Here is a 26,344-nt window from a genome sequence, read left to right as displayed (position 1 = left end):
AGATATTGTTACATGTTGTAGTACTGCATAATTCTACTTTGGTATTCAAAATGGCCACCATAACAACAGAAGTCACATGACTGAAAGGCATGAATAGACGGAAGAGCGACTGTGCGAAAAAAGTCCGTTTGGTTTGGATCAGAAGAGGCAGTTCATGCACTTGACGGCTTTGGAGCCGTAGTCGACGCACTCGGGCCCGATGCACTGGCAGCAGGCGTTGTGGAACCAGCGGTACTTGGAGCCGCCCATGGACTCGCAGTACTGCTTACACTGCCGGATCGAGACGCAGTCGTCGAAGTACACCACCGTGCACATGCTCTCTGGAACAAGAGGAGAGGGAAAGGGTTAGCTTTTTTTTTGAAATCTCAGTGTTGTACATCATATGGCCTAATGGGAGGGTTTGGGGAGGCGTCCCGAGGGGGGAAGATATTTCCAGCACTTTCAAAGTATTCCCATAGCCGAGATGTGGAGCAGCACTTCGGCTGCCTACGAGAACACCGACAATATAAAAGTATATTATAAACTCTAAGAAATCAAAGTGAAGTACCTCTTAACCCCCACCTGAACCGAGCACATGTTCTACAGTTTAGCTTTATAAAAATCTAAAATCTTAATGAAAAAAGTGTCAAAATAGCAACAAAGACAAAAGAGATGAAAACATGGATGATAAAGCAACAAAACACAACAAAAAGTGACGAAAAAGTGACAAAAATGTAACTAAAGAGCAACAGAAAAGTGATGGGAAAAATGATGGAAAAAGTGACAAAAATGTGACAAAAAACTGACTAAAAAGCAACAAAAGAGGAACAAAAAAGTGATAAAAAGTAATGGAAAAAATGATGGAAAAGTGATGAAAAAATGATGGACAAAATGACAAAAAAAGCGTTGAAAATGGAACAAAAGTGCTACTAAAGAGCAACAGAAAAGCAACACAGAAAAGTGACAAAAAGTAACAAAAAAAATGACAAAAAAGCAATAAAAGAGGAACAGAAAAGTGACAAAAAAAGTGATGAAAAAAGTGATAAAAAAGCAAAAGACAAATAGAAAAGTGATGAAAACGCAACATAAATGTGGCAAAAAAAGAAGAAAAAAAGTAACAATTGGCAACAATGCGAGGAAAAGATCCTTCTCTGGCTGGAGTTAAGAGGGTTTAAAGGAATCACAGTCTCCACTTCTACCAGCAGGTGGCAGCAGATCCTCCTCCCCCTCTGCGCCTCAGGTGAGCGGCTGAATGAAACACATGTGCTGAAGTGCAGACACATGTTTTCGGGAGAGGAGAGTTAACTGCAGTGGAAACGCTGCTATTATGAGTTAGGGCCGAACAACAACAACACGAGGCTCGGAAATACGAACAAAACAACTCACTATCAGCTTTACGACTTCCTAAAAATGTGGCGTAAAACAGAGGCGGGCGAGAAGGAGCGGGGATTCAAAATGATGTAAGAAAGTGGAAAAAAACAATCATGGACTTTATTTTCATTCATTAATTTTTTACTTTTACATGAGAAAGTCTCTCTTCTTCGTCTAGTTGACAATATTTGAAAATCTCCACTACAATCAAAGGTTCCTGGACGAATAAACTTGATTTTGTTGTTGTTGGAATGTGACAAAAGTGTGGTTTGATTCTATTTTGTGTGTGATGTGAAGTGTCTTGCCCCGTGCTGGTCAAAATACCTGATTTCATTGAGTACAAGTACAGGAACTACTGGTCAAAAAATATTACTCCAGTAAACGTGCCTCGGTCAAATGTTTTACTTGAAGGCACTGTACTTGATATTTTTTCAAATATTATAACACAATTAGTTTTGCCCTCCTTTAATAAACTCAGATATTTGACGTAAGTTTCAAAATCATGAAGTTTCAGGTTGAGCATTCCTGAGACTCATTGTTTGTAATAAAATAAAAAATAAAAAAAATCAGGTATAGGACTTTTAAAGTGCATATGACACATCAGACACATTATTTTTGCGAATTTACGATTATATTTAAAGCAGTACTAAGCAACTCATGGCCCTAGAGGGGACCTGCAGGTGTCATGGCATGTTTTTTACTCATTAATTGTCCGTGAGAGTAAATACTACGCTGACAGAAAAGACAAAGGGAGAGAGGGATATTGTACATCCAATTACACAATGGAGACAATTTTTTTCACTCAAACTTGGCTGTAAATACTGTTTAAGTGGCGCTAGCCCACAGTTAGCCTGTTAGCTTCTTCTTCGTGATTCCATTAGTGTGTATTGCGCCGCCGATCCAGAGGCAGCGAAATTGCAATTGTGGTTTTCTGGCCAGAGACACCGGGGGGGATGAAAGACCCCACAATCATCCCATTAACACTTGTATTACCCCCAGAGGGACAACGGAGAGGATTTATTAAGGTAAACAAGTTACTTAATGCTGCTTTAAGATATGATGTTTATAGTTTCACTTCCTTATTGGACACTGGCAGGAAGTGACATAGATAGAGGCAAACTATTTTAAACTGTTGCCGTGCCGACCGTGTAAAGTAAATGGGACCTCGATCTATGTCACTTCCTGTCAGCAGCTTAGAAAATTCAAATAAAAATTCAAATAAAAACTTTTCTGCCCAACATTTCTTCATTAAATTACTGCTTCACTGAAAAAATATTATATTATTACTTACAACAGATGTTATTCATTTAAATAAGTCATATTCTCAAAAGCATTATAACCTGCCAGTAAAAGTACTAAGTTCTCATCAACTATACTTACTCAAGGCATATACCGATCCTCAAAAACTAGGGCTCAAGGACACAACAACACACTTTGACAGCTGTCTCTCTGCACTCTCGTCTGTTGTACTGTACCTTGTCCGTCGTAGTTGCCGTGGATACTGTTGCCGGGCAGAGACACGTTCTGGTGCTGGTTTTCGAGTGTCTCTAAAAAGGAGACCAGGTTCTCGTGGTGGGACAGCTCCTCCGCCACGGGGAACGACCACACCATCATGTTTATGGGCGTGTCCCCCTCGGTCAGCGCTCGGAACAGGGACGGGATGGGCCGGTGCAGCTCCTCCACCGTGCTCTTAGAGGTCGCCGGGGAGTCGCTGTAGTTCTTGGGGTTGCACATGCCTGGGACGCAAACAAGAAAGAGGGAAAGGGTTTAAAATTAATGGACAAATGTCTCGAGGTTTCACTTTGTCGACATGTCAGTTCTCCCCTGCAGTCAACAGACCAATACCACCCCCTAGTGGCCGGGGGGACTCCAGAAGATTCAATAATGCATGAAAACCAATGGGCCTTTACACGTCTCAAAAACAACTTTAAAACAGTATATTCCCGTGACAATGCTGAGAAGAGAATGTTTTGAACCACGCCGGTTTTATGTTTTTTTTTTTTTTTTAATCTTAGCTTTGGGCTTTGATTGACGGGAGCATTGATACAGACGGCATCTCTGGAATCGCCCATATATGTTCATGTTTAAACAATTTGGATAAAAATCTAAACTTTCTCTTATTATTCAAAAACTACTTTGACAAATGCTGAATTATGAATATAGTTTTCTACTAAATAAAGATACAAAGACATGGAGAGGAGCAAAGTGGTGCAACAGCCCATAAATACATAAATAACGGAGAATGCTAACAGGATGCTTCATGTTAGCACCGTGCTAATGCTAGTGCTAGCTAGTGCTAGCTACGACTGCCGTTTTTTTGCTTCTACTGAACAATCTGCTGTGAGAAAATATCCATATAGGCCCGATTTACACTTGACTTTATTTGTATGTGATAAATAAGTGCATATTCCACCATAAAACGGCTAAAAAGAGTGGAAAATTGTGTTTCTCTAAAGATTCTATTTTCCCCCTTGGCGTAGCCACGCCCCCTTCTATGATGAGATGCCGTCTGTATCTATTGTGGAGACCGGTTGCTGTTCAGCCCGAGTCTCCCGTTCTTTTGTCCCTTTTTGGAACATGCTCTGTAGGAGGAGACTGAGCTTCTGTCATGGATTCTCTCTCGAATATAATATAAATGGTGAGGAGTGAACAAAGACTTTCTATAAATAAGTCCATGGTCAAATGAAACTTAAAGGCACTATAAGATGTAATGGAACCAAATGTGTGTTGTCCACCTTTAGCATATTGTAAACTCAGACATTTCTGGGAAAAACACTGTGCATCTAATTATAAAGCATTTATATTAATTTAATGAACTTGCAGGCGAGTTTTATAGCATTTCACTAAAAGTGACCCAGCAAATTTGTGAAATGTGCTTATAAATACATACATGGTCATGTTTGAAAACAGTTAAGGGGGAAAACAATTATGAGAAAAATCTAAACTTTCTCTAACTTTATTCAAAAAATACTTTAACAAATGCTGAAATATTATATAAATAGTTTTATACTAAATAAAGATACAAAGACATGGAGAGGAGCAAAGAGCTTCAACAGCCCATAAATACATAAATAACGGAGAATGCTAACAGGATGCTTCATGTTAGCACCATGCTAATGCTAGTGCTAGCTACGACTGCCGTTTGTTTGCTTCTACTGAACAATCTGCTGTGAGAAAATATCCATATGGGCCTGATTTAGACTTGACTTTATTTGTATGTGATAAATAAGTGCATATTCCACCAAAAAATGGCTAAAAAGAGTGAAAAATTGTGTTTCCCAGAAGATTCTGTTTTCCCCCTCGGCGAGGCCACGCCCCCTTCTATGACGCGGTGCCGTCTGTATCTACACACTTGTCTCTGTGCAGAATTGGGATGCTACAAATATGTAAGCAAAGTTCAGAATGAGTTTGGACACAACTAACATTGTATTTAGTGGCGTCCTCTTTCATTGTTTGTTATATGAAAAAAAGGAAAAATAAAGGCCGGCGTTGCACATGTTAAAACAAAGGAGGTCAGAACAACAAGCCTGTGTTTAATAATGACTCAAAGAGAAGCCAAAACGTTTCCACGTTGAGTCTATTAGAGCCTCCGGTCCGTGCCCCGACTTCATTATAGTTTCGGGAAAAATTAGGCAATAATTAGCCCAGCGCTAATTCTAAGATGGTGATGGTAACTATGGTAACCGTGAAATTGCAGAATTTAAATTTGGTTTATGGTTAATCTCTACAAATGTTTTCCCTGATCATTATTTGAAATAGATTAATGTTAATGCTGAAATGAGACAGTCATGTGACCCTCATATGTGCTGAAGGAGAAGATGCTGGACTTTGTGACAGTTTTTGTTTCATGTGGATAGGCCCAGGCGCTACAGAGATATTAACCAAGCGTTTTGACCTAGTACTGCAGTAGTTACACGGCCATAATAAGCCATGGTTTAGCAAAACAAACTTCTGTCAGCATTATCTTATCTGAGCCGGAAAACTTTTAACACTTCACTAAATCTCAGCAAAGCGGGAATAATGACTCCACACAAGCCTCACGTCGCCCGATACGATCTTTCTTACCCCTTTTAAAACGAATTAGGGCAAATGGCAGCAGTTAGTTATCAGCCGGGGAAGGGTCAAACATGAGAATCGAGTTACAAAAAAAAAAAGGGTCGCCGACAGCAAAAGGGCGCAGCTGTTTTGGATAAAGGAGTCGGCGAGGCCCCTCCCAGGTCTGAGCAGGAGCTTAAAGGGATAGAGGGGTGTTTCTGTAAAAGGGTCCGTGGGATTCTGTGTTTGAGACGAGAGGAAGGTCATGTGGGGGGTTTGGAGAAGCCTGTGGAGCTGCATTTTGTAATAACACAGTGCAACGTGTTATAAAATGTTCTTTGTGTAAGAAAACAACATCTTGGTTTAATCTTCTAATCCTGCAATGTTTTATCACTGCAGGATTAGGCTCACAAAGCTTTCCAGTATTTGTCAATAATTACCTTTGGAACCTATAAAACAACTCCCAAACCCTTTCCCTAACCTTCACCTGTGCCTCATCTTAACCAGACAAAGGAATGGTGCACATTAACACTATTAGGGCTGAAACAACTAATCGATTAATCGACAACTAATCGATTACTAAAATAGTTGTCAACTATTCCAGTAATCGATTAATCGTTTTCTAGTGAACACAGACTAAAATTGAGCAAAAAAGACATGACAATTATGTATTTTGGATGAAAACCTACTTTGTTTTTTACAGTTAGGATCTGCAGTGTCTTGTACATTGTAAATTTCATAAATATCTGTCTTTGTCTCGTCCAATCAGAAAGCAGAATTAGCACAAAGAGCCTCCTACAAACGTTTACTTTAAGTTTACTCCATCCACGTGTCCTCAAGCGGCGCCACTTTAGCTTTATGTGATAAAATAAAATAAAAAATACAATTTCCATGCACCTTTCACAGCCAAGCGATTAATCGATTAATCGTAAAAATAATCGGTCGATTAATCGATTACCAAAATAATCGTTAGTTGCAGCCCTAAACACTATGTTGTCTCTTTGGATTCTAAAACAACGGTTAGTAAATGTGTGTAAATGTTTTATAAATGATGAATGAAGTGGTCACCAATGCATTACAAACTGCCTGATAATGCAAAGTTCCCAGATTTAGTATAAAATGTGGTTTTGTTATTGTTATTACATAATGCGGTGTCATTGCAGAAGCAGGTGGAGCATGTTTTGCGTGAGTGATGCACAGTGTATTCTACTAATACAGGTTTCAATGCTTTTGAAAATATTACTTTTTCAGATGGATAACATCTGTTGTCTGTAATAATTATTAGGGCCCGACCGATATTCTGATATTTTCAATATCGGCTATTGGCCAAAATCGGCCGATAAAATGGCCGATATCTCCGGGACCGAAAGTGATAGAGACTTCCAGAAAGAGCTCAATCAGAGCTTAAAAATGAGCCGTCACACAACTTCCTAATCCTCAGGGGAGCGGAGAAACATCGCAGTGAAAACTGTCTATACACCTATTTTACATCTTTTATTTTATAAACGTTTGCGTATAATTTCAGAACCATAAGAGATAGAGACTTACCGCTTTTTTGTTTTGGAATCTAATGATATTGGTCTTTTAAACAAACTTTCTCTGAAGCGCCGACGATGCATGCATATTTAGCGCTCCCTGCTGTCACAGTTCAACACTGACACATTTAGAAGCTTCACGTACAGGATTATAGACATTTCTAAAATTTGGCCAAAAATCTCAGTTTTGCAGACCGGCATCAGCCAATCAGAATCCCTGATAATCGGCATCAGCCTCAGAAAAACACACATTGGTCGACGGATATTTCTATATATTTCTATGATTGAAACCTTTACTATAATAATACATGTTTAACTTAAGGCTAATTAAACTACTTAAAATATCGGCAAAACAATTACAAACCTTATTTTTTTGACAGGAAATTGAATCAAAGGCCCTGCGATAAATGTGTTGGGTTTTTTTAGCGCAGAACAACTTGGTGGTTTATGGGCTTTTAAAGAGAACACCTATGATGCAACATGAACAAGAAACAGCCAGAGTGAACAGGATTTCACAAAACTGCAGCGTGAATGAAGCAAAAGAAAAAGTTGATACTCCTATATATTGTAATATTCCAGAAGAGGGTGCATTTGTCCACCCCTTTCCTCTGACTGAGAAGGGCAGTGATTAGATTATGTTATACTTGGGGTCAGAAAGTGTCCAAAACAACAACAAAGTTCCAACATTTTCATTGATTTTCCCAGACTTTGTTCTATCCGGGGACCTGTTTGTTTGCTCCAGAGCAAGTGTTAACACTAATGACTCATCTACTTCAGAAACTATTAGTGCAAGTGAGGTCTGCAGAAAGTATTTATTGACAGAGTTTTATGCACGTGGTCGGTTTGTTCCTCGTTTCAGACCTCAAACTAAACACTCCGCTCCAGACTTTTCAATGTGGACATCTGGAGCACGTTTAGAGTCTCCGCAGAGCACCAGCAGCCAGGACATGTTTCGTAAGGACTGATACAAAGTGACAAAAGACGGGCTAAGAAATCAATCACGGTCGGATCAAAATCACAGTTGTTTAGGCACAGACGTACAACTCAAGTCAAGATGTGTTTAAAAAGTTCAAACGTAGCTAAACGATGTCAGAATTCATACAATAAAACAATGAGAAAGCCCTTCTTAAATGGGCTGGACTTGTGACTTTCTTTTGGGTACTACAGCTTCCCCTACCACTAAAAACATGTACAATAGGCAAGAATGCATGTTGTGTTATTTTCTGGACTACACGTCGCTCCGGAGCATAAGTCGCACCAGCCAAAGAATGCACAATGAAGAAGAAAAAAACATATAAGTCGCACCAGCCGTGGCAATCACCCGGGCACGGAGGCGTAACTGCAGCGCTGACAAGCCTCTCCCGGCAGCACGTTGTACGAGCTCTCATTTCATCTGCAAACTTGTTTCTCTAACTGTGCCCATCTAGCTTTCACCCCGCGATTATCTGTTTTTGTTTTCTTCACAGCAGTAACAGTCACCTCCGCAAGTTTCTCGCTCACTCCAAACTTTCTTTCTGCTGCTCGATAACCGGTTTTTAAATCTTCAGTGGTACAGTACTAGCAGATACAAGCCTAGAGCGCCCTCTAGCGGCGGTCAGTGTGAAAATAACAAACATGTGAAATTATATGTAAGGGATAATGAATAGCACGCTGGTCATTATCGGGACAATAAGTACCGACTGGGCGAACCGGACCCTGACGTGAAGTGAAGAGGTCTTGTTTCATCCTCAAGGTGCTTATTTTCCCGATAATGACCAGCGTTCTATAAATTATTCCGCTCATTATACAGCTATTTGCCAACTGAACACACACAAAATAAACTTCAAACACTTTTATGAAGACTGAAAGGTTTATTTAATGACTTCCGCAGCAAATAGGTCCCAAAACTTGGCAACGTTTGTTTTGATTCCAGGCAGTGTGGCTAGACTAGTAGCAGCCAGGCTAGCTACTTATTGCTAGCCTAGCTACTTAGTGGAAGGTGCAGTTGGAGGAATGGTGGTGAATCTCTGGGTAAGTTGAAAGTCAGACTCCCGTTAAAGCAGAACTAAGTAACTCTTGCCCCGAGAGGCCATAAGCGCAACTGCAGGTGTCGTCGCAAGATGCGATTTTTAACTTATTAATTGTCTTAGAGAGTAAATACTATGCTGACAGGAAAGACCAAGGGAGAGAGGGATATTGTACATCCAATTATACAATGGAAATCACTCAAACTTGGCTGTAAATGCTGTTTAAAATGACGCTAGCCCGCAGTTAGCTTTGCCCATTTGCATGTTAGCTTCTTTTTCGTGATTCGATTAGTGTGTATTGGTGGAAAGACCCCCCAATCATCCCATAAACACTTGTATTACCCCCAGAGGGACTACGAAAAGGATTTATTAAGTTAAACACGCTACTTAGTACTGCATTAACTTCACGATCGATTCCCCCAACTTCTCTCGAAGGGACGAGGACAGGGATAGTGCCCTCTATTACTACGTGCTGAGTGATATGAAAGACTTGTATAACAAGTATTGTAATACAGGTCTGTATTATTATTTTTTTCAGAGGTCCTCTATCAGAAAATAATGACCAATAGAACGTTGGTTAATCCCATTCAGGTCAATGGAGCGTTCCACTTGCACTGTGAAGAGCCATGTAATAAATTTTGATAAATAGGTTGCACCTGAGTAAATCACACTCTCAGCCAAACAATGAAAAAAAGTGTGACATATAGTCCAGAAAATACGATTTATCTTCCTTGGCTTATGGGGGACCTGACATCATACAAGTTGAGAACCCCTGGTCAGACCTCTATCAGCTCCTTCGAAAATGCACATGAGGCTTGTAGCTTAGCAGATGATCTTAATGTCAATTCTTTGTGCACTAAGGACTGAATTTATGAAAATAAATCGACTGAATGAAATGCAATTGCAAGACCTGGCTGATGATTAAAGGCATTTCCACAACAGCAGCAGCAGAAGTGGCGTTGGTGCAAAGCTGAGTGACGACATGCTCATGGAAACGTCCTAATAAAGTCAGTGCATACACCAGTCCTGTCACCAGCTCTAAAGCAGGACTAATTCAGGATCAGGCTGGAGCTGGGACCTCAAATCCGGTTGTTTTGAATTTACGCCTCCCGCTGCCCCTCACTCACAGCTTCAGAGTCAAAGTTCACCAGCGCAGACACAAGTTCAGTTCCGGCCCGTTCATGTTCGAGTAGTTTTTCATCTTAACATCTCAAGGCTCCTCAAAGTGTATGATTCATTTTATATCTTTACTTTCCCTCTTACATCCTCTACCCCCATTTTCCTAAACTCCTCTCGACTCCTTTGTTCGCTCGCGTAATTACGAGCCTGTGATGGACTCACTTTCATCACGCACCTCTCAGAGATAAACAAAAGTGCATTAACGTCTCTGTGTCTGCCTCCAGTCTCTCACACTCACGTCGTATCAGGGGAAACACAGCTCCATTTAGACACTCACAAGAAGAGTCCAACACAGGGTCGAACCAAGGCGTAGATCTGGACGTGTCAACATCAAGGACAAGTGAAAGAAAGACGTGCAATAACTGTTTATGACACTGACATTCCTCCACGTGCTACATTCTGCTGAAATCATGGTTTGTAAAGTACTTTAAGACAACTTTTAGCAGGATCAAGGCCGCATTAACATTATAAATAATGCTCATAACTTTATCTGGAAGGCAAATGCTTTATATGTTTTAGTTCTCTGCCAGCCTCTGCCAGCACGGACTGGTTAGTTTTAGGTCTTGGACCAGTGTCAGTGTATTATGAGAAATTGGATTATATACTGTTAACTGTAGGGGGCAGCGCTGAATGATTTTAACATATTTTAAAGGATCTATATCATGCTATTTTAGCCATTCCAAAGTTAAGTATAGACATTTATATGATATATTGTACCCCTACCGCTATGGAGCACTCATTTTTGTGATAAATATAAAGTGTTTTCTGGAGGTATTTTTCAAACCCGGAAGACACAAAGCTTCGATTCAGTTAACTCCGCCCCCTCTCTCCGCGCATACAACTTTACCGTAATATAAATAAACAACAATAAGTGAAGATACTTCACAAAGCAGTTATAAGCAACACAGCTTCATAAATGGCAAACACACATGCTAACACGACTGACTCACCGCTCTGGTCCATCGCTGTTTACATTATGGGACTCGCGTTGGTTATAAAAGTTAATCCACTTTGGTTCTGGCGAAGGTTCCCCAAACATCCATCAGTGACAGTTACAGAAAAACAATATTTTGGTGATAGTCGCTGAATCCCGGAGAAAAAAACAGCTTCTGAGAGAGTGGCCTCTTCTTGAAAAAGGTTGAATAAACTCCCGTCCTCGTAGTCAAACGCTCTTCTTTTTCTCCGTGACATGATCGTTAGGTAAGAATGAAGAACAGGTGTGTCCATTTATAACGAGCTCCATCTTGACAGCTGCAGTGCAAACATGACTGATCTGTTCAGACGCTCAAGGCGATGTGTTTGTTTTGGCCTCAGCTGACCTGGAAGCACCTCGGGCACAACCTTTTTATTTTATTTTATTTATTTTTTTTCCTTTTTTTTTCTCTTTGTTTCTCTCTTACGACAGAAATAATGAAAACGCTGTTTTACTAATTAAAAGCAGGCATAAGCATAGAATTAAGACATTACATTACAGACGTCGAGCACTTCCGTTCCGCTGTTACGACACAACTGAACACTCAGCTGTTCACCAGGAGAGGGAGGAGCAGCTGCTCAGAGAGCAGGATTCAGGAGGATTACTGAGAGCTGCGTGAATGAAGCCACAAACCACTCTGGGGGTGTTTTTGATAAGGAAATAGCATAACAACATGCCTAAAAGCTCCAAAAAGTCGATTTTGCATGATATAGGACCTTTAATACATGTCTGTAACTAGGAAATGGTGATTTGACTGATGCAGACTCAAATGTAGTGATGGGTGAAGTGTTGTGTGGTTGACTTTGTGATTGACTGTGAGAATAATGCATTGTCATATATTGTTATTTATTTCTCTGTAACCAGGGACTACGGATGGAAACTAGCTATTTAGCAGTACATCTCTGTCTCTATGAGCTTAATGTCCCTTTAATAAAGATAAAAGTAAAGTAAAGTTTATTAAAAGAGGGGGTTTATAATATTTTGTATTACACTGTTGCCGACTGTAGAACAGCGATGGCCTACGACAGGGGTGGGGCCAAATGAGAAACCTAAATAGTGTGAAAGGGCTGAAACAACGATAACTACTGTAACTTACAAAATGCTCTAAATTCTATCTGGAACTGGCTTGAAATATAGAAATATAGAACCCTTTGAGTCCTCTCGGGCAGGGGATTGTCATGAAGCATCTGATAAACCACTGCGCAATTCGGCGTGAAAAATGCAAAGGAAAAATATATAAATTATGGACGGGCCGCAGATTTCCCACCTCTGGACCAGCAGTGAGGGTGGCTTCCCTCATAGCTTTCAGCGAGGGCTAACTCAGGCTCGTTCATGCTAGCAAACTGGCAAGAGTCAGCTCCTAGAGAACAGGATTAAAACAAAATAAGGACGGTGTTGTGTGTCTTAGGTCAGAATGACAGGCCTGTGTTCAATAATGGCTGACAAAAAAAGTTTCAATGTAAAGTCCTTTGCAGCAGGGAACTTCTGGAGCCTGCAAACATTTACTATTAGGCTTCAGCAGCTAATAGTGATGTTAACTACGCCCATGAGTTTCAATGTCTTTGGCTGCCAGTGACACAAAACATGCCCCTAATGAGCTGCTGGACACAAAATGCTATTGTGGCTGAGGGTAATCAAAGAATGGATTTGGACGAGATCCCATCCTATTGAAATCTCATATTTGGCTTCCTCTAATCCCTTTGCAACCCACTCCAAGTAAACTTACAGTCAGGTCTGTGGGGAGATGAGGCACTCACAAACGCTTCATGTATTAATGAAAAGACACCACTTCAGGTATGTTTTTGATGGAGATAAGCCGTCGCATGGTTAAAAGCTTGTTCTCTGAAGTCATTCCCAGCAAATTAAGCTTTACCGTGAAACCCCATATGTTCAAAACAAAAAAAAAATATTTTATTTGATCAGGGACAATGCACCAGAGACATTAGTCTAAAAAAGAAGAGACATCATGTGCCAGGTTAGAGCAAAAAAGCAAATTTCCACCCTCAGGACAGGTTGATGTTATACTTACAAAAATTCATTAAATGTGTACAGAATAAGTGAAATACTGCATTCACATTCCAGCTTTTCCATCTCAGATTATTCGGAAGGCATTTTAGTAATGACACATAATGCAAATGTTGTAAAGAATACGTGAATTGACTTGAACACTCACCCACGCAGTCGCAGCACTCCTCCCACAGGTTTCCCAAACACAACATGCACTCCTTACAACACGAGCAGTTCCCATCGGACGGACGGCACTGGCACAGCTCCTGCAAAACACGAACGGACATGAGAGCGAGCCAATGGCATCACACAAACCATTCAGTGGAAACGAGGCTCAGTCGTGACTTTGAGACATTATCGAACATGCGACACTGAACTCCTGGATTTGTTACAGACGGAAACACTGGGGCAGAAGCGGGTGAGACAGAGGAGAGCAGACAGGAAGCACATTCCTCACGCGGAGGTCAGACTGAAGTGAACCCAGCGGCAGGAGGCAGCACCTGAGCAGACGGGACGCCGCTTGCCCTCGCTCACCTCTGCTTTAGGATACTCCTTTCTTTAAGAGGAATAAAAACAACTTTTTCCACTTATAAATTATATATTTGTAGGGCTACAATAGAACTTTGGTTGCTTTTACTTGCAGATAAGAAACATAAGTTTTACTAAATGTGGACGTGCCATTTGGCATGAACAGTTGTGCTCAAAGGTTTACATACATTCATAGGCCTGGTTGACAACAAAAAAGTGCACCATACCCACTGTGAAATGTGGAGCTGGTTTGGTTATGTCAGTGGCTCCAGTGGCTCCAGATGCCAGTGGCCTCAATGATATTGAGGTCAGTCTCCTGACCTCAATATCATTGAGCCACTGTGGGGAAAGCTCAAACGTGCAGTTCATGCAAGACCCAGGAACTGGAGGCCTTTTGTCAAGAATGGGCCGCTTTACCATCAGAAAAAATAAATAACCTCATCCACAAAAACCACTAGACTCCAAGCTGTCATTGATGTTAAAGGGGGAATACGTTTTAGTAATTTCTTTTTTCATTGTGATTTAAAAATAGCAAACTCAGTTGTTTGACCATAAATGGCTTCACACAACAACTAACCCCCGGCTCAAATTAACTTCAGTCCGGGTTTGGTCCTGATGGTAAATGGTAGATAAGTCCGGGTTTGCCCCAAACCACCACTGACAGTGAGTCGAGCTTACACTGTGGCCAGCTCCGCGACAGACGCCGCGCCAGGCACAGAAACACACTCACGAGAACAGAAGTGTACGTGGGTTCACCTGATGATTAGCCCCATGTATATAGTTTTTGTAAACAAAAGACGTATTTGCCAGAACAACGACTCTCCCGACTGAAGTGGATGCTTTGCAACACTGCCCCTGTGTCACTGGTAATGGAGAAATCTTTACATTTACGACATTATGCTAACAGGTGGTAAACAAGACCAGATAAGTAGTGAGCAGACAGGTTTTATTTTTTTTTTACTGTGAACTGGGTGTAACTATGAGTGAAAATACACTTTTTGTGTTATCGTTTTTTGAAGCCAAGTTCCTCCACAGTTCAGTCACAGCTTTAAGTACCTGCTCTAGCACTGATCAGGCAGGAGAGAGTCCCGTTAAGTTAGTTTCCAAACTTTAGCCGTAGGATTTGAAAACCCAAAAGTGCAATGAACATCTTCTCTTGTTTATGACGCTGTAGTCGACAAAAGGATGAGTGAGTTCTTGTACCGATTCCTTTTATTTACACCGTGTTGACTAATACTATCATTGTGTAACGTCTTCACCCTGTGCAGCACGTCTCTTCTCCTTCACTCGCTCCTAAAGCTCGACTCTTTCACTCGCTCAGTCACTTTGTAAACACTGGGATGATAAATGACCGTGACTCACCAAAGAGGCTCTCAGCGAATCACCGCTCCATTCAGAAACCGCAGCTCCAACTCAGACCAAATACCCACGAAAGGCACAATTAAACCAAACCCGAGCGCTGCCCCGGGAGGAAAAGCATCTGCCGTTTTTATGACATGACGACTCATGTGGGTAAATTAGACGGAATGACGAAGGCCGGCGAGTCATGGAGCGTTTTCACTTCAGCGTCGAGTAAAAGTGATTTGGCAGAACAGACGAGCGACGATGAGGAGGCAAATGCTCATAAACTACTGACGACAAAGTGCTTTAGTTTAGTACTTGAGTAATGCATTGTTTACAGAGGAAGCAGTGAGTCAAATTTGATGCTTTCTAACGTCAAAACACCGCAAACGCAAAAACAATCTGTACAAACTCATGCCAATATTCAATAAAACAGAGAAAAGGGCTCATTTATTTTGGGGGGTTTAAGGACGTTTTGTGGTAAAACAGTCATTTCTGTCCCAGCTTTGATTGACATTTGTGTTAGCATGCTGCCGCTAGCATTAGCATTTTGGAGAAGGGTCTGAGAAGGCCATGGGTTGCACTGCTCCGTGACCACGACACTAGGGGCCGCCATTGCTGTGGTACCTCCATCTAGCGGCGGCAAAACAAGCTAGTTTTCTATTAAAAAGCACACGTTTTAAACAACTGTAAAGCCTGGTGCCTAATTTATTTAAATTTCTACAGCTAGATATTCCTCCAGTGATAACGCTGGGTTTGGTACAATTAAAGGGACCAGGCGGGTTTTCAAAGAAACATTTTAGAATTCTTGTATATTAGTGAGGGCCTGACTTTGATTGACAGTGAAGATCCCGCCCTTATGCCCTTTTTAGGAACATGCTCCGTCAGAGCAGGGTAGGAGGAGTCTGTAAATCCAGCATGGATTCCCTTTCAAACGTGGTCATTAACACAAACAGTGAGCAGACGTGCTCAGTGGAGCTCTACTTTTCCACAGGAAATGACGTCACCTCTGCAGGACAACGCTAGTTTAAAGCAGTACTAAGTAACATGTTTACCTTAATAAATCCTTTCCATAGCCCCTCTGGGGGTAATACTAATGTTAATGGGATTATTGAGGGTCTTTCATCTCCCCCTGGTGTCTCTGGCCAGAAAACCACACTTGCAACTTTGCTGCCTATGGTTCGGAGCCACCAATACACACTAATGGAATCACGAAGAAGAAATTGTGTAATTGGATGTACAATATCCCTCTCTCCCTTTGTCTTTTCTGTCAGCAAAGTATTTACTCTCACAGACAATTAATGAGTAAAAAAAACGCAACATGCTACGACACCTGCAGTGGCGCTTATGGCCTCTAGGGGCAAGAGTTACTTAGTACTGCTTTAAACGAATCAAAACTAACCCTAATCCTAACCGTCAGGATAGTGGAGTTTATGAAAGGCGCTTTATTGAAATTAACTTAAATAAAGGGAGGAAAAAGTGTAGGTGACGTCATTGTGGAGCTCCACTGATCACGTCACTCTCCATCGGCTGCGTTTAGATTCTCTTGGCATTTTGTGCGGCCATAAAAAATACATTTGCGGAGGTAAAAACTAAGTCAGTGACTGAATTCTCCAGATTCCAAGCTTCATGCTGTATCTATGTATGTATCTATATGTGGAAGCGATACCAGATATCATTTATAAAGTATTGGATCGGTGCTCCCCTCATCTGAGTGAAAGTAATAAGTTCTCAAGAGTCATTAACATCCTACAAGCTAAATTCTCTCCTTCACGTTTCCGTAAATAATTTGGACACTTACTTGTCCTTTCATCGTTAACTGCGCCGCCCTCCCCCTCCCCAGACGCCTCCCTCCTCGTGTTCTCCCGCCTCCGGGCTCTGGGTGAACTTCCCACAAATCAGAGAAACGACAGGAGACAGGAGCGCCGCCCCGACCAGACCTTTGGGGAGCTCTATCGATAGTAAAGAGTGTCGGACATAGAGTATAATGGGTGCTTGAATTTAGACTGGAGCTGGCCCTGGCTTTGACCCAGTTTGTGTTGGATTAGTGGTTTTGTCGTTCTTTAAACAATGCTCTGCAAGACAGCTGTCACAGTCATTTTGTCTGGTTTCTTAATAAATCAGTATAAAAATGAATTGATCCCAAAGATGAAAGAGCCATGAACCCCATGACTAGATGGATTACACTGGCAGAGTTCAGGTTTAGCTCTGGGTTTGCCCCGGGCCAGTGCTTTGAAGACATGATGATAAAAACTGAGTAAATTTTGCTTTTGGTCAACGCTGTCCCACTTTCGTTGAGGTTTAGCTCTGGATTAGACCTGGTCTGTCCCCAAATTAACCCAGAGTTAGTCCCACGTTTGACTCTCTTGAACTATGGATTACAGAAGAGTGGATTTTTAGGGATAGAAAGTCAAATCAACCAACATATTTCTAATGCTGCTCAGGTACAGATCGACTCCAGAGTGGCTTGTTCATTAACGTGCACTGTCTCTACCGAATAAACCAATATATAAATAAATGAAAACAGGAAGGAGTGAAAGCCAGTAGCCGACAGTCTGGGGAGAGACTGACTAGCACCAAGTTCCCGGGCGTCCACATCATAAACAACCTCTCCTGGTTCACAAACACACATTACTGGACAAGAAATGACATCTTAAGTGGAGACTCTACAGGCAAAACTCAATTTTTCCATAGGGGGCCAAGTTGTTCTCTTAAAGCAGTTCTAAGTAGCTTGTTTACATGAATAAAACCTTTCCGTGGTCCCTCAGGGGTTAATACAAGTGTTAATGGGATGATTGGGGGGTCTTTCATAAGCTAACAAGCTAGCGGGTAAAGCTAACTGCGGGCTAGCGTCACTTAAACAGTATTTACAGCCAAGTTTGAGTGAAATTTTTTTTATCTCCATTGTGTAATTGGATGTACAATATCCCTCTCTCCCTTTGCCTTTTCTGTCAGCAAAGTATTTACTCTCACGGACAATTAAGGAGTAAAAAACCTTACATGCTACGACACCTGCAGTGGCGCTTATGGCCTCTAAGGGCAGGAGTTACTTAGTTCTGCTTTAACATACAAACTTTCACCTGGGAACAAAAAAGGCACAAATCTTCACAATAACATGTGTGATTATTGAATTGATTCAATGTTTCACAGTAGACTTATTTGGGATTTTTATTTTGTTTTTCTCACATTGGTGCGACAATATCTCCTCGTAATTGGCAACTACAGACTTTCTAGCCTTTGTCTGAACAATATTTTTGAATAGCGTAATATCTAATCCCAAATCTGATTTCTTGAGTTTGAATTTCAGAATACAAGGTGAATTTTGAAAAAATACAGATTTTTGATTTTCAAACTAAATGGCATAGGCCACTGTTTTTGCATATTGATATGATCTTACCTGAGCTTAGACGAGTTCATGTGTACCTATCTGGTCTTCACGCGTGCCCTCAGTCACGTAAACACAGCACAGACGGCGTTAGCATTTAGCCTCTCCTCCTCTGCTCCATAGTTCCAAACGAGTTGAAGATAGAAGCTACCAAGCTCTTACACGTTTTCCCTATTTAAATATGGTTACGTGAAGTGTTATACAACAAAGTATAATTACACAAAATGAAACAATGTGGATTTTCAAAGTGGATAAAAAGGGGAACTATGTTGTAAGGCGTAATAATACCAGGAGTAGTTCGACATCCGCACAGTAAAGTGAAGATATCACTGCGCCGATGTTGAAGTACTCCTGGAAACGAAACGTGGAAGAGCTTGGTAGCTTCTATCTTCAACTCCTTGGAGCTATAGAGGAGAGGAGGAGAGGCTAAATGCTAACGCCGTCTATGCTGTGTTTACGTGACTGAGGACAAGCGCGGAGACCAGACAGGTACACATGAACTCGTCTAAGCTCAGGTAAGAACATATCTCAGTATGTAGAAACGGTGGCCTGTTCCTTTAACAGAAACATTCCTCTGACTGTCCAAACTGAACTCTGCCACTAAACTCGCAAGCACTGTCGCCTGAAGAAGCCTGAATGTCAGCTGTCAAGTCTCCCGAAGATTTCCCGTATTTCATGCCCAAAGCGTGACAGGTAGGCCATAAGAGCCTCCAGCGACGAGTGGGATCAGCTGAGAAGATCATCAGTGCTCCTCTGCCTTCTCTTTCGGACATTTACTCAAACCGTCTGACACCAAAGCCTTCAGAAATGCATCTCATACCTCCAAACCCATCAGTCAACCGTACAGCTTCATCCAACAGCCTTTCCCTCCCTGCCTCTGCTTCCACCTGCAGTCACAAACCGGTCCTCACTCCAGGTTCAAAGAGTTTTATCACGAAAAGGATTTACAAACCTCAAAATCCAGGGAATTTGGGGAAAAACACCCAGAATGTTGGTGTCACTTTGCGAAATTAGTTTTGAAATCAATCCCGTCTAGACACGTAACCTCTGAGTGAAAGCTGAAGCTGCTAATCGAAGTGCCACATGCATTTCTGGCCCGATTCTGGACTCCGCGACATCAATCATCGCAACACGGACGCGATCCTTACCCAGGAGTTATGTTTTTCTTTTTCAGACCGAAGCCCTGGGTCAAGCCTCCTCCTGAACAGTAAAGCAGAGGTTAAAGTCGGAGGCAGGGAGAGCGGAGCCAGGCCCCTGTCCGCGGAAACATCAGCCGTAAATCTATTTTTTCACTAGAAACACACAGGTACGGCCCAGTTTCCCTTCGGCCACCGCAGCCTTAAGGAAAATATGACAAGGGGAGGTGATGTGAGAGAGTCAACAAATGTTAAAAGTGGCAGCAGCTCCACAGAAAGGCTGCTCTTAACTCAAAATAAGAAACCACGGACTTAAGACGGCGCTGGATGTCTAATTTAAAGCAGAAGTTTGAAGCGTTTGCCCAGGTTTAGCCCACATTGAGTCTTGCTTTAGCCCTATTCGGTTGGATTTGCCTAGTCACGGCAGCCCACCCTCGTCAAAGGGATGAATCGGCAGCATTTCTCAGATTTTTGTTCGCAAATCCACATTTTTTCCATCAACACAGGCCCGATTCTCCCGAGCCCTGAGTCGAACGATGACAGACGTTTGCAGAAATATGCACAAATGTGAACAATCGTGCTATAAAAGCGAGCGTAAGCAGCGAAAGATGTTCAGGGGAAGGAGTTCAAGTTGTTACTCAATAGATGCAACAAAGCCTTTCCTGGTCTTGACACATAAACAGAACTGTTCATGAGCAGCAAAGGTTTTTCAAAAGGTCTTCTCAGTTGAAGACCTTTTCAAGATCTCGAGAGGTGAAGGTTATAAACAGGTTAGTTCTGCCCGAATACTATTTTAAAGAGTGGATTTGTAGGACCTGACCTAATTAAATATTTGGCTGCCTTTCGTCGACATCTCCAGGGTGAACCAGTGCAGTTACGGTCAGGTGTTATGAGAGCAGATACAGCATCGTGTGACGCATGTGCAAATGTGTCATCAATGTTGTGCTTGAAAATGTACTTGAAACGAATAGATTTAGGTATTTTCCTCTTCCCATAACGTTAGTGTCTGTCCATAGAGGATAGAGGAGGAGAGATGAGTTAATCGGAAAGGAGAATGTTTCATAAAACACCCGTTATCTCCGAATCTAGGAAAAAATCTGTGATTTTGATCAAAACTAGCCTCTCTTTAGCTTAGATTTCTCAGGAACCGAGGCACGTAGAATTAAACTGTTTTCACCTACAGAGAGTTTAGATTCTTGTCTTTCAAACGAGCCACAGCCTGTGTCCATAGATATAACATAGAATATGCTGTGGTGCTACAAACATCATGAAAAATGGTCTGGATTGTTGGCACTCAATGTGTTAACAATGTGGTGCAATATGGAGCTAAAATTTAATGACTGATACTGAGATGTTTTCCCCTGATATTTGGAAAGTAACAGTTTTCTAAATACTCTCAAATGAAAGAGTAACTTTACCACAATACAATTACTCAAAATGAGTATTCTAAATACATGTATTTAGTTACTGCCCAACACAGACTGTTCCATCAAACAGAGGAATGAGGGAAAATTGGACACAAACGCTAAAAATGCAGTTAAATGTGATTTGGATTTTTAAAATATTGTTCAGCTTATCAGTGAATTAATTGAGAAATGTCAATAAAGCCCAATGTACATGTTTTAAGTGGTAGGGAGAACATGCAGACTCCACAGAGAAAGGCCTCGTCCATGCCTTGCTTCTGGCACAGTTGCTTCAGTTTTAATGCTTTCTAAAGCCCCACAGACTCGCCTGAAGCCTCTTTTGAAATCCTTCACTGCGTCTCTAACCCCCGAGGTCTCCTCCGTTATCGTCCCGCGCTCGTTACCTGAATGAGGCACTTGCTGACGTCGCTGGCGCACAGAGCTTTGTTGCAGCCGTGGGTGGTGCTGAGGCCCGAGAGGAGCAGCAGGAGCAGGGCAGCGGAGAGCGGGACGAGCAGCTGACGCATCCTGGACCAACCGCGGCCGCCGGACAGAGACTACTGCAAACACAGGAGGGACGTTAGAGCAACAATACAGGGTTTAATACTCTGCTGCTTATTACACAGCAGCAGGGTCTGGCTTTAAGCAATGTCGTCATCCAAACTGTTTTTATTCCTGTCATACAAGAAGACACCTTTATCCGATTAGTATTACATAATTATCACGCACAGAGATATAAATAAAGTCACATCTCATCAAATTTTCTCTCCTACTCAAGACAGACAAATATTTAATGAACATGAGCATAAAAACCTGATTTATGTTGAAGTGAGACTGAGCAATATTGACCAAAATGAATATCTCAATATTTTTCGGACTTTCTGGATCACGATGATGAAGAGATATTTTTGCAAAACCATTAGAAAAATGAAAAAATGTGCAAGCTGAAAAAAACTTTCCACTTTTTCTCCCCAATTTTTCCCGTATTTTCCCCCAAATTTGTTCAAATTTTCCTCTATTGTTTACTTTTTTCCCAACCCATTTTTTTCTTCCACTTTTTCCCTCCACTTTCCCCCCTCATTTTTCCTGTGTTTTCCATCAATTTGTTCCAGTTCCTCCTTATTTTTTCACTTTTTCCCCAAACTTTCTTCCTAATTTTTTCTCTATTTTTAATTTATTTCATTTTCTTTTTTTACTTTTTCCACTTTTTTCCCCGAAAGTTCCCCCTATTTTTTTTCACTGTTTCCCAATTTTCCCCCTATTTTTTCCCTAATTTTTCCTGTATTTTCCCCCCAGTTTGTTCCAGTTATCCTCTTTATTTTTTACTCTTTTCCCCAAAAAACTTTTTTTACTTTTGTCCAATTTTTCCTCTATTTTTCTCCAATTTTCCCACTATATTTTCCCACACGTCCAATCCTCATTTTTTCCTGTATCCCTGCCCCCCAAAATGTTCCAATTATCCTCATTATCTTTCCCCCCTCAAACTTTCTGCCTAATTTTTTTTCCTTTATTATTATACAATTTTTTTTGTTACTTTTTCCATTCCCCCCTCCATTTTTTTTCTCCCATTTCTTCCACATTTCCCTACATTGTTCCCATTTTATCGCCAATTTCCCCCCTATATTCCCCCACATCTCTCAACATTGGGCATAAACTTTTTTTTCTTTTGCTTTTCGTCCAACAAAACATAAACAATGAGCAAATTCCGATGAAAACCCCCCATAGGAATTGAATGGGGAAAATGAATTGACTGAGACGGTTGATACTGTTACTCAAGTACCTGTAAAAGCAAAAGTACTCTGTAACAACAACAACCTGAAAGTTCCTCAAGTGAATGAAGTAAAAAAAAACAAAAGTGCAGATCCTGTGGTGGGACGTCAAACTACCGGGGCTGCAATTCTTCTGACACGAATCGATTTCCAAACGATCGAGCTGCACTTGAACACGTCCCAGAGAGATTATGTTTGTAGACGTGTAAACTACAGGGTTAGGAGGTTTGTGATGAAGCTCCACAGAGACACAGGGAGATTTACTTTTTGTTTGCAGCACAACATAATCACAGCTTTTGAGACGTTCCAGTTGCTAATTACGCCGTCACATTTGCACGCCAATGGAGGAGAGGCTTTGGCTGAACGACACATTAGTGACGGAGGGATTGAACTGAAACATTTGAATTTGCAAGTAGCTTTACGATGTGTCGCCTTCAAAAGAGCCACGAAGCCGAGATCCAGATCAACTCAGGTACAAAATGAACCCAAACTGGACTAAATCATGTCTGTAAACCTGAAAAACATGAAACTAAACTGTAAAGCATAAACGAAACTATCTCTAAACTGTTGAAAAACAAAGAAGCAATAAATGTAAGAAAACGAGCGTAGCCACAGACGACAAAGAAGAGTCGAAATCTATCTACCTACCTCCAGTTTGGCTTTACCCAAGTCTAAAATCTTCTTGAAAAAAAAGCATCTAAATAGCCATGAAAACGAGGATGGAAACGCGACAAAAAAGTGACCAAAAAAGCAACAACAAAGGGACAAAACCGGGACGAAAATGAAACGAAAAAGTGACAAAAACATGATTAAAATGCCCTATGAGAAAAGCGATGGAAGAGCAACAAAAACATGACAAAAATGCAACAAAAACATGACAAAAATGCAACAAAAACATGACAAAAATGCAACAAAAACATGACAAAAATGCAACAAAAACATGACAAAAATGCAACAAAAAAGCTTCCAAGCTTTGTCAAAAATGGCCATGACTTTTGATCACTTTTGTAAGTCTTAGCTTTCAAATGAGGCATTACGCTGTTACTCTGCAGTCCAGAAGCTTTTAGATTCGGGTAAAGCTGAACTGGGGTAAATGCGCTCCCTTAATGTAGAGGGTAAGAGGCTAAAGTTTGGGTAAAGTTCAGTCACAGGTAGAACCATAAAAATGAACGCCTGAGATCAAAACTGAAATCTATGTCCATGAGTCTTGACTGAAGAAGAAGAAGAAGAAGAAGAAGAAGAAGAAGAAGAAGAAGAAGAAGAAGAAGAAGAAGAAGAAGAAGAAGAAGAAGAAGAAGAAGAACAAGAAGAACAAGAACAAGAACAAGAAGAGGAAAGAAGAAGAACAAGAAGAGGAAAGAAGAAGAACAGGAAGAAGAGGAAAGAAGAAGAAGAGGAAAGAAGAAGAAGAGGAAAGAAGAAGAAGAAGAAGAAGAAGAAGAAGAAGAAGAAGAAGAAGAAGAAGAAGAAGAAGATTACATTGTACCTGCCAAATTTAGCCCAATGTAATATTGGCCTTTGTAACAATCTGTAATAACTTGTACCTAAGGGTCAGATACACAATGGAATAATGTGTATTAGTACTTTGCAGGTACATAATGTAATATAACATAAGACCTTAACCCTAACCGTAAGTCCTATCCCTTAAGGTCACATGTCTTTTTACATTATGAACCTGCAAAGTACTAATACACATTATTACATTGTACTACATAGCTACAAGTTACTACAGATTGTTTCAAAGCAGATTGTGCTAAATGTATCAAGGGGAGTGTAAAATGCAGTGTTACCAAAGTAAAAAGCAGTGACCAATGTAATTTCTCAAGAGAGTGAGTAAAAAAGTACCTCGGGAGTAAATGTTTGAGCGTAAAAGTCTGATTTATGATTCAGGAATGGCCTGAACTATGATAAAGCTAAACTTGCAATCCTAGTATTTCCAAAGAGAATATTTTATGTGTCACATGAAGCTTTTGCCACTCAAAGATTTACTCCCTGTAGAACTATTGTTTTTACTGCAGTGAGAGTACAGATACTTCAATATAATATCACTCAAGCAGAAGCAGACAGTAGCATATGATAAAACAACTCTAAGAAGTACAATCAGTTCAAGAAGTGCACGTACTTGAGTAAATGTAACTGAGTACTCTGTTACTACACTGTCCTCATCTCCACTGTGTAAATCCAGACACTTTCAAACTCACCTTTACTGCGGCCGCTCCACAGCTACGATGCTTAAAACCCAGGGCTGTAAAAGACACGCAGCCTACGCTATTCCCTGAGGAACGTCACGCTCGGCTGGCACGAGCCTTTACATGTAAACAGCGCTGATCCCAAAACGCGGGGCTTCACGTTTCATTCAGTGCCAGGTCGCTGCGCCTTAACAATGTTCACATCTGGGCACATCAGCATCTCCAAAAAAAACCGAGCCATTTCTGTGCGTAATTCGCTTAAACAAACTCCTACCTGGTGCTTCTTTTTTTTTTCCCCTCTGCGTCTTCCGCTGTTCCAACTTTTCCTTTTCCCCTCTTCTTCAACCGCAAAAAAAAAAAGTGAAGAACACGAGCTCCCAAAAGTCAGGAACGTGTTGTTTAGCTTCACCCAAAGCGAGTTCCTTTAAAAAATAAAAAAGTATGGCCCAAAACCGACGGCTTTATCCGTGCGTAAAATGTTCGTTTAAAGACTCACCAGTGCGCTCGGTAAAAGTGTGATTCCTTTCTTTCGGCCGTGGAGGAGCCTTGTTTTCCCTTTGAACCTCTCCAGGATGGTCGGTGGGTGAGTGGTGAGAGTCGGAGCTGCTGTGGCCAGAGGGAGGGCGCAGTCTCCCCGCACAAAGCAGCAGGCAGACCGGCGCCTTAAAGGGATAGGCTCGGCTTATGCGGAGCGGAGCCGGGTCAGCGCCAGAACCGGTTTTCCTCCACAGATTGTGAGAGGGAAGACATTAAAGGTTAAACTACCACGATCGATGGTCACGTGACGGCCCGCAGAGCGACTATTGTGATTATAAAACGAGTGGTTTGGTGGCTCTCAAACTGGCCACTCAAGGTCACGACAGTTCATTTCATGTATGCTTTAGTTTTTGGTTTGTTTTCTGGACTAGGCATAGTTTACACTCAGTTTAGGTATAATTTAGGTCTGTTTTGTACCCAGGTTAGTCCTCGGTTGGTTTTGTGCGAGGCCTTAAGGTCTATGAGATGAAAGAGTGTGAGAACCAGGGCCTTAACTTTGCTTTTTATTGCAGACATTTCCCTCCTTGTGTCTAATGAGCTGAATGCGTTAGCTTCTCCACAGTCTTATCTTATCATTGCCTGTATAAAGTGTTATAAGTTAAAAAGGCCCTATATATACCTGATGATTTTTGTCACATTTTTGTTGAATTTTTGTCACTTTTTGGTTGAATTTTTGTCACTTTTTTGTTGAATTTTTGTCACTTTTTGGTTGTGTTTTTGTCACATTTTTGTCACATTTATGTTGAATTTTTGTAACTTTTTGGTTGAATTTTTGTCACTTTTTTGTTGAATTTTTGTCACTTTTTGGTTGTGTTTTTGTCACATTTTTGTCACACTTATGTTGAATTTTTGTAACTTTTTGGTTGAATTTTTGTCACTTTTTGGTTGAATTTTTGTCACATTTTTGTTGAATTTTTGTCACTTTTTTGTTGAGTTTTTGTCACATTTTGTTGAATTTTTGTCACATTTTT

At 41.1% G+C, this 26,344-nt stretch overlaps 1 protein-coding gene across 1 annotated transcript; it reads right to left on the bottom strand.

Annotated features, from left to right (window-relative positions):
• On the bottom strand, positions 1-25,541 carry twsg1a (twisted gastrulation BMP signaling modulator 1a). Its single transcript, XM_079569905.1, has 5 exons — positions 25,333-25,541; positions 21,283-21,438; positions 13,252-13,351; positions 2,826-3,086; positions 1-320 (listed from the first exon to the last, which is right to left on the bottom strand). Exons 2-5 carry the CDS (start codon positions 21,403-21,405, stop codon positions 139-141), a joined length of 666 nt encoding a protein of 221 aa, XP_079426031.1. The 5' UTR covers positions 21,406-21,438; positions 25,333-25,541; the 3' UTR covers positions 1-138.
• Positions 25,542-26,344: the final 803 nt, after the last annotated feature.

This window comes from Gobius niger (assembly GCF_951799975.1).
Source record: "Gobius niger genome assembly, chromosome: 13".
In the NCBI taxonomy this organism is placed as follows: domain Eukaryota; kingdom Metazoa; phylum Chordata; class Actinopteri; order Gobiiformes; family Gobiidae; genus Gobius; species Gobius niger.
Note: the sequence above shows the minus strand (reverse complement) of the source record. Positions and strands in the feature narration are given on the sequence as shown.

Bases quoted from the DNA above. Each gene is read 5' to 3' on its own strand.
- twsg1a (XM_079569905.1), bottom strand. From the start codon at position 21,405: ATGCGTCAGCTGCTCGTCCCGCTCTCCGCTGCCCTGCTCCTGCTGCTC. The intron at 13,352-21,282 runs GTAACGAGCGCG...CGTGTTTTGCAG, and splicing joins TCAGCAAGTGCCTCATTCAG to GAGCTGTGCCAGTGCCGTCC. The intron at 3,087-13,251 runs GTGAGTGTTCAA...TTTGCGTCCCAG, and splicing joins GGAGTGCTGCGACTGCGTGG to GCATGTGCAACCCCAAGAAC.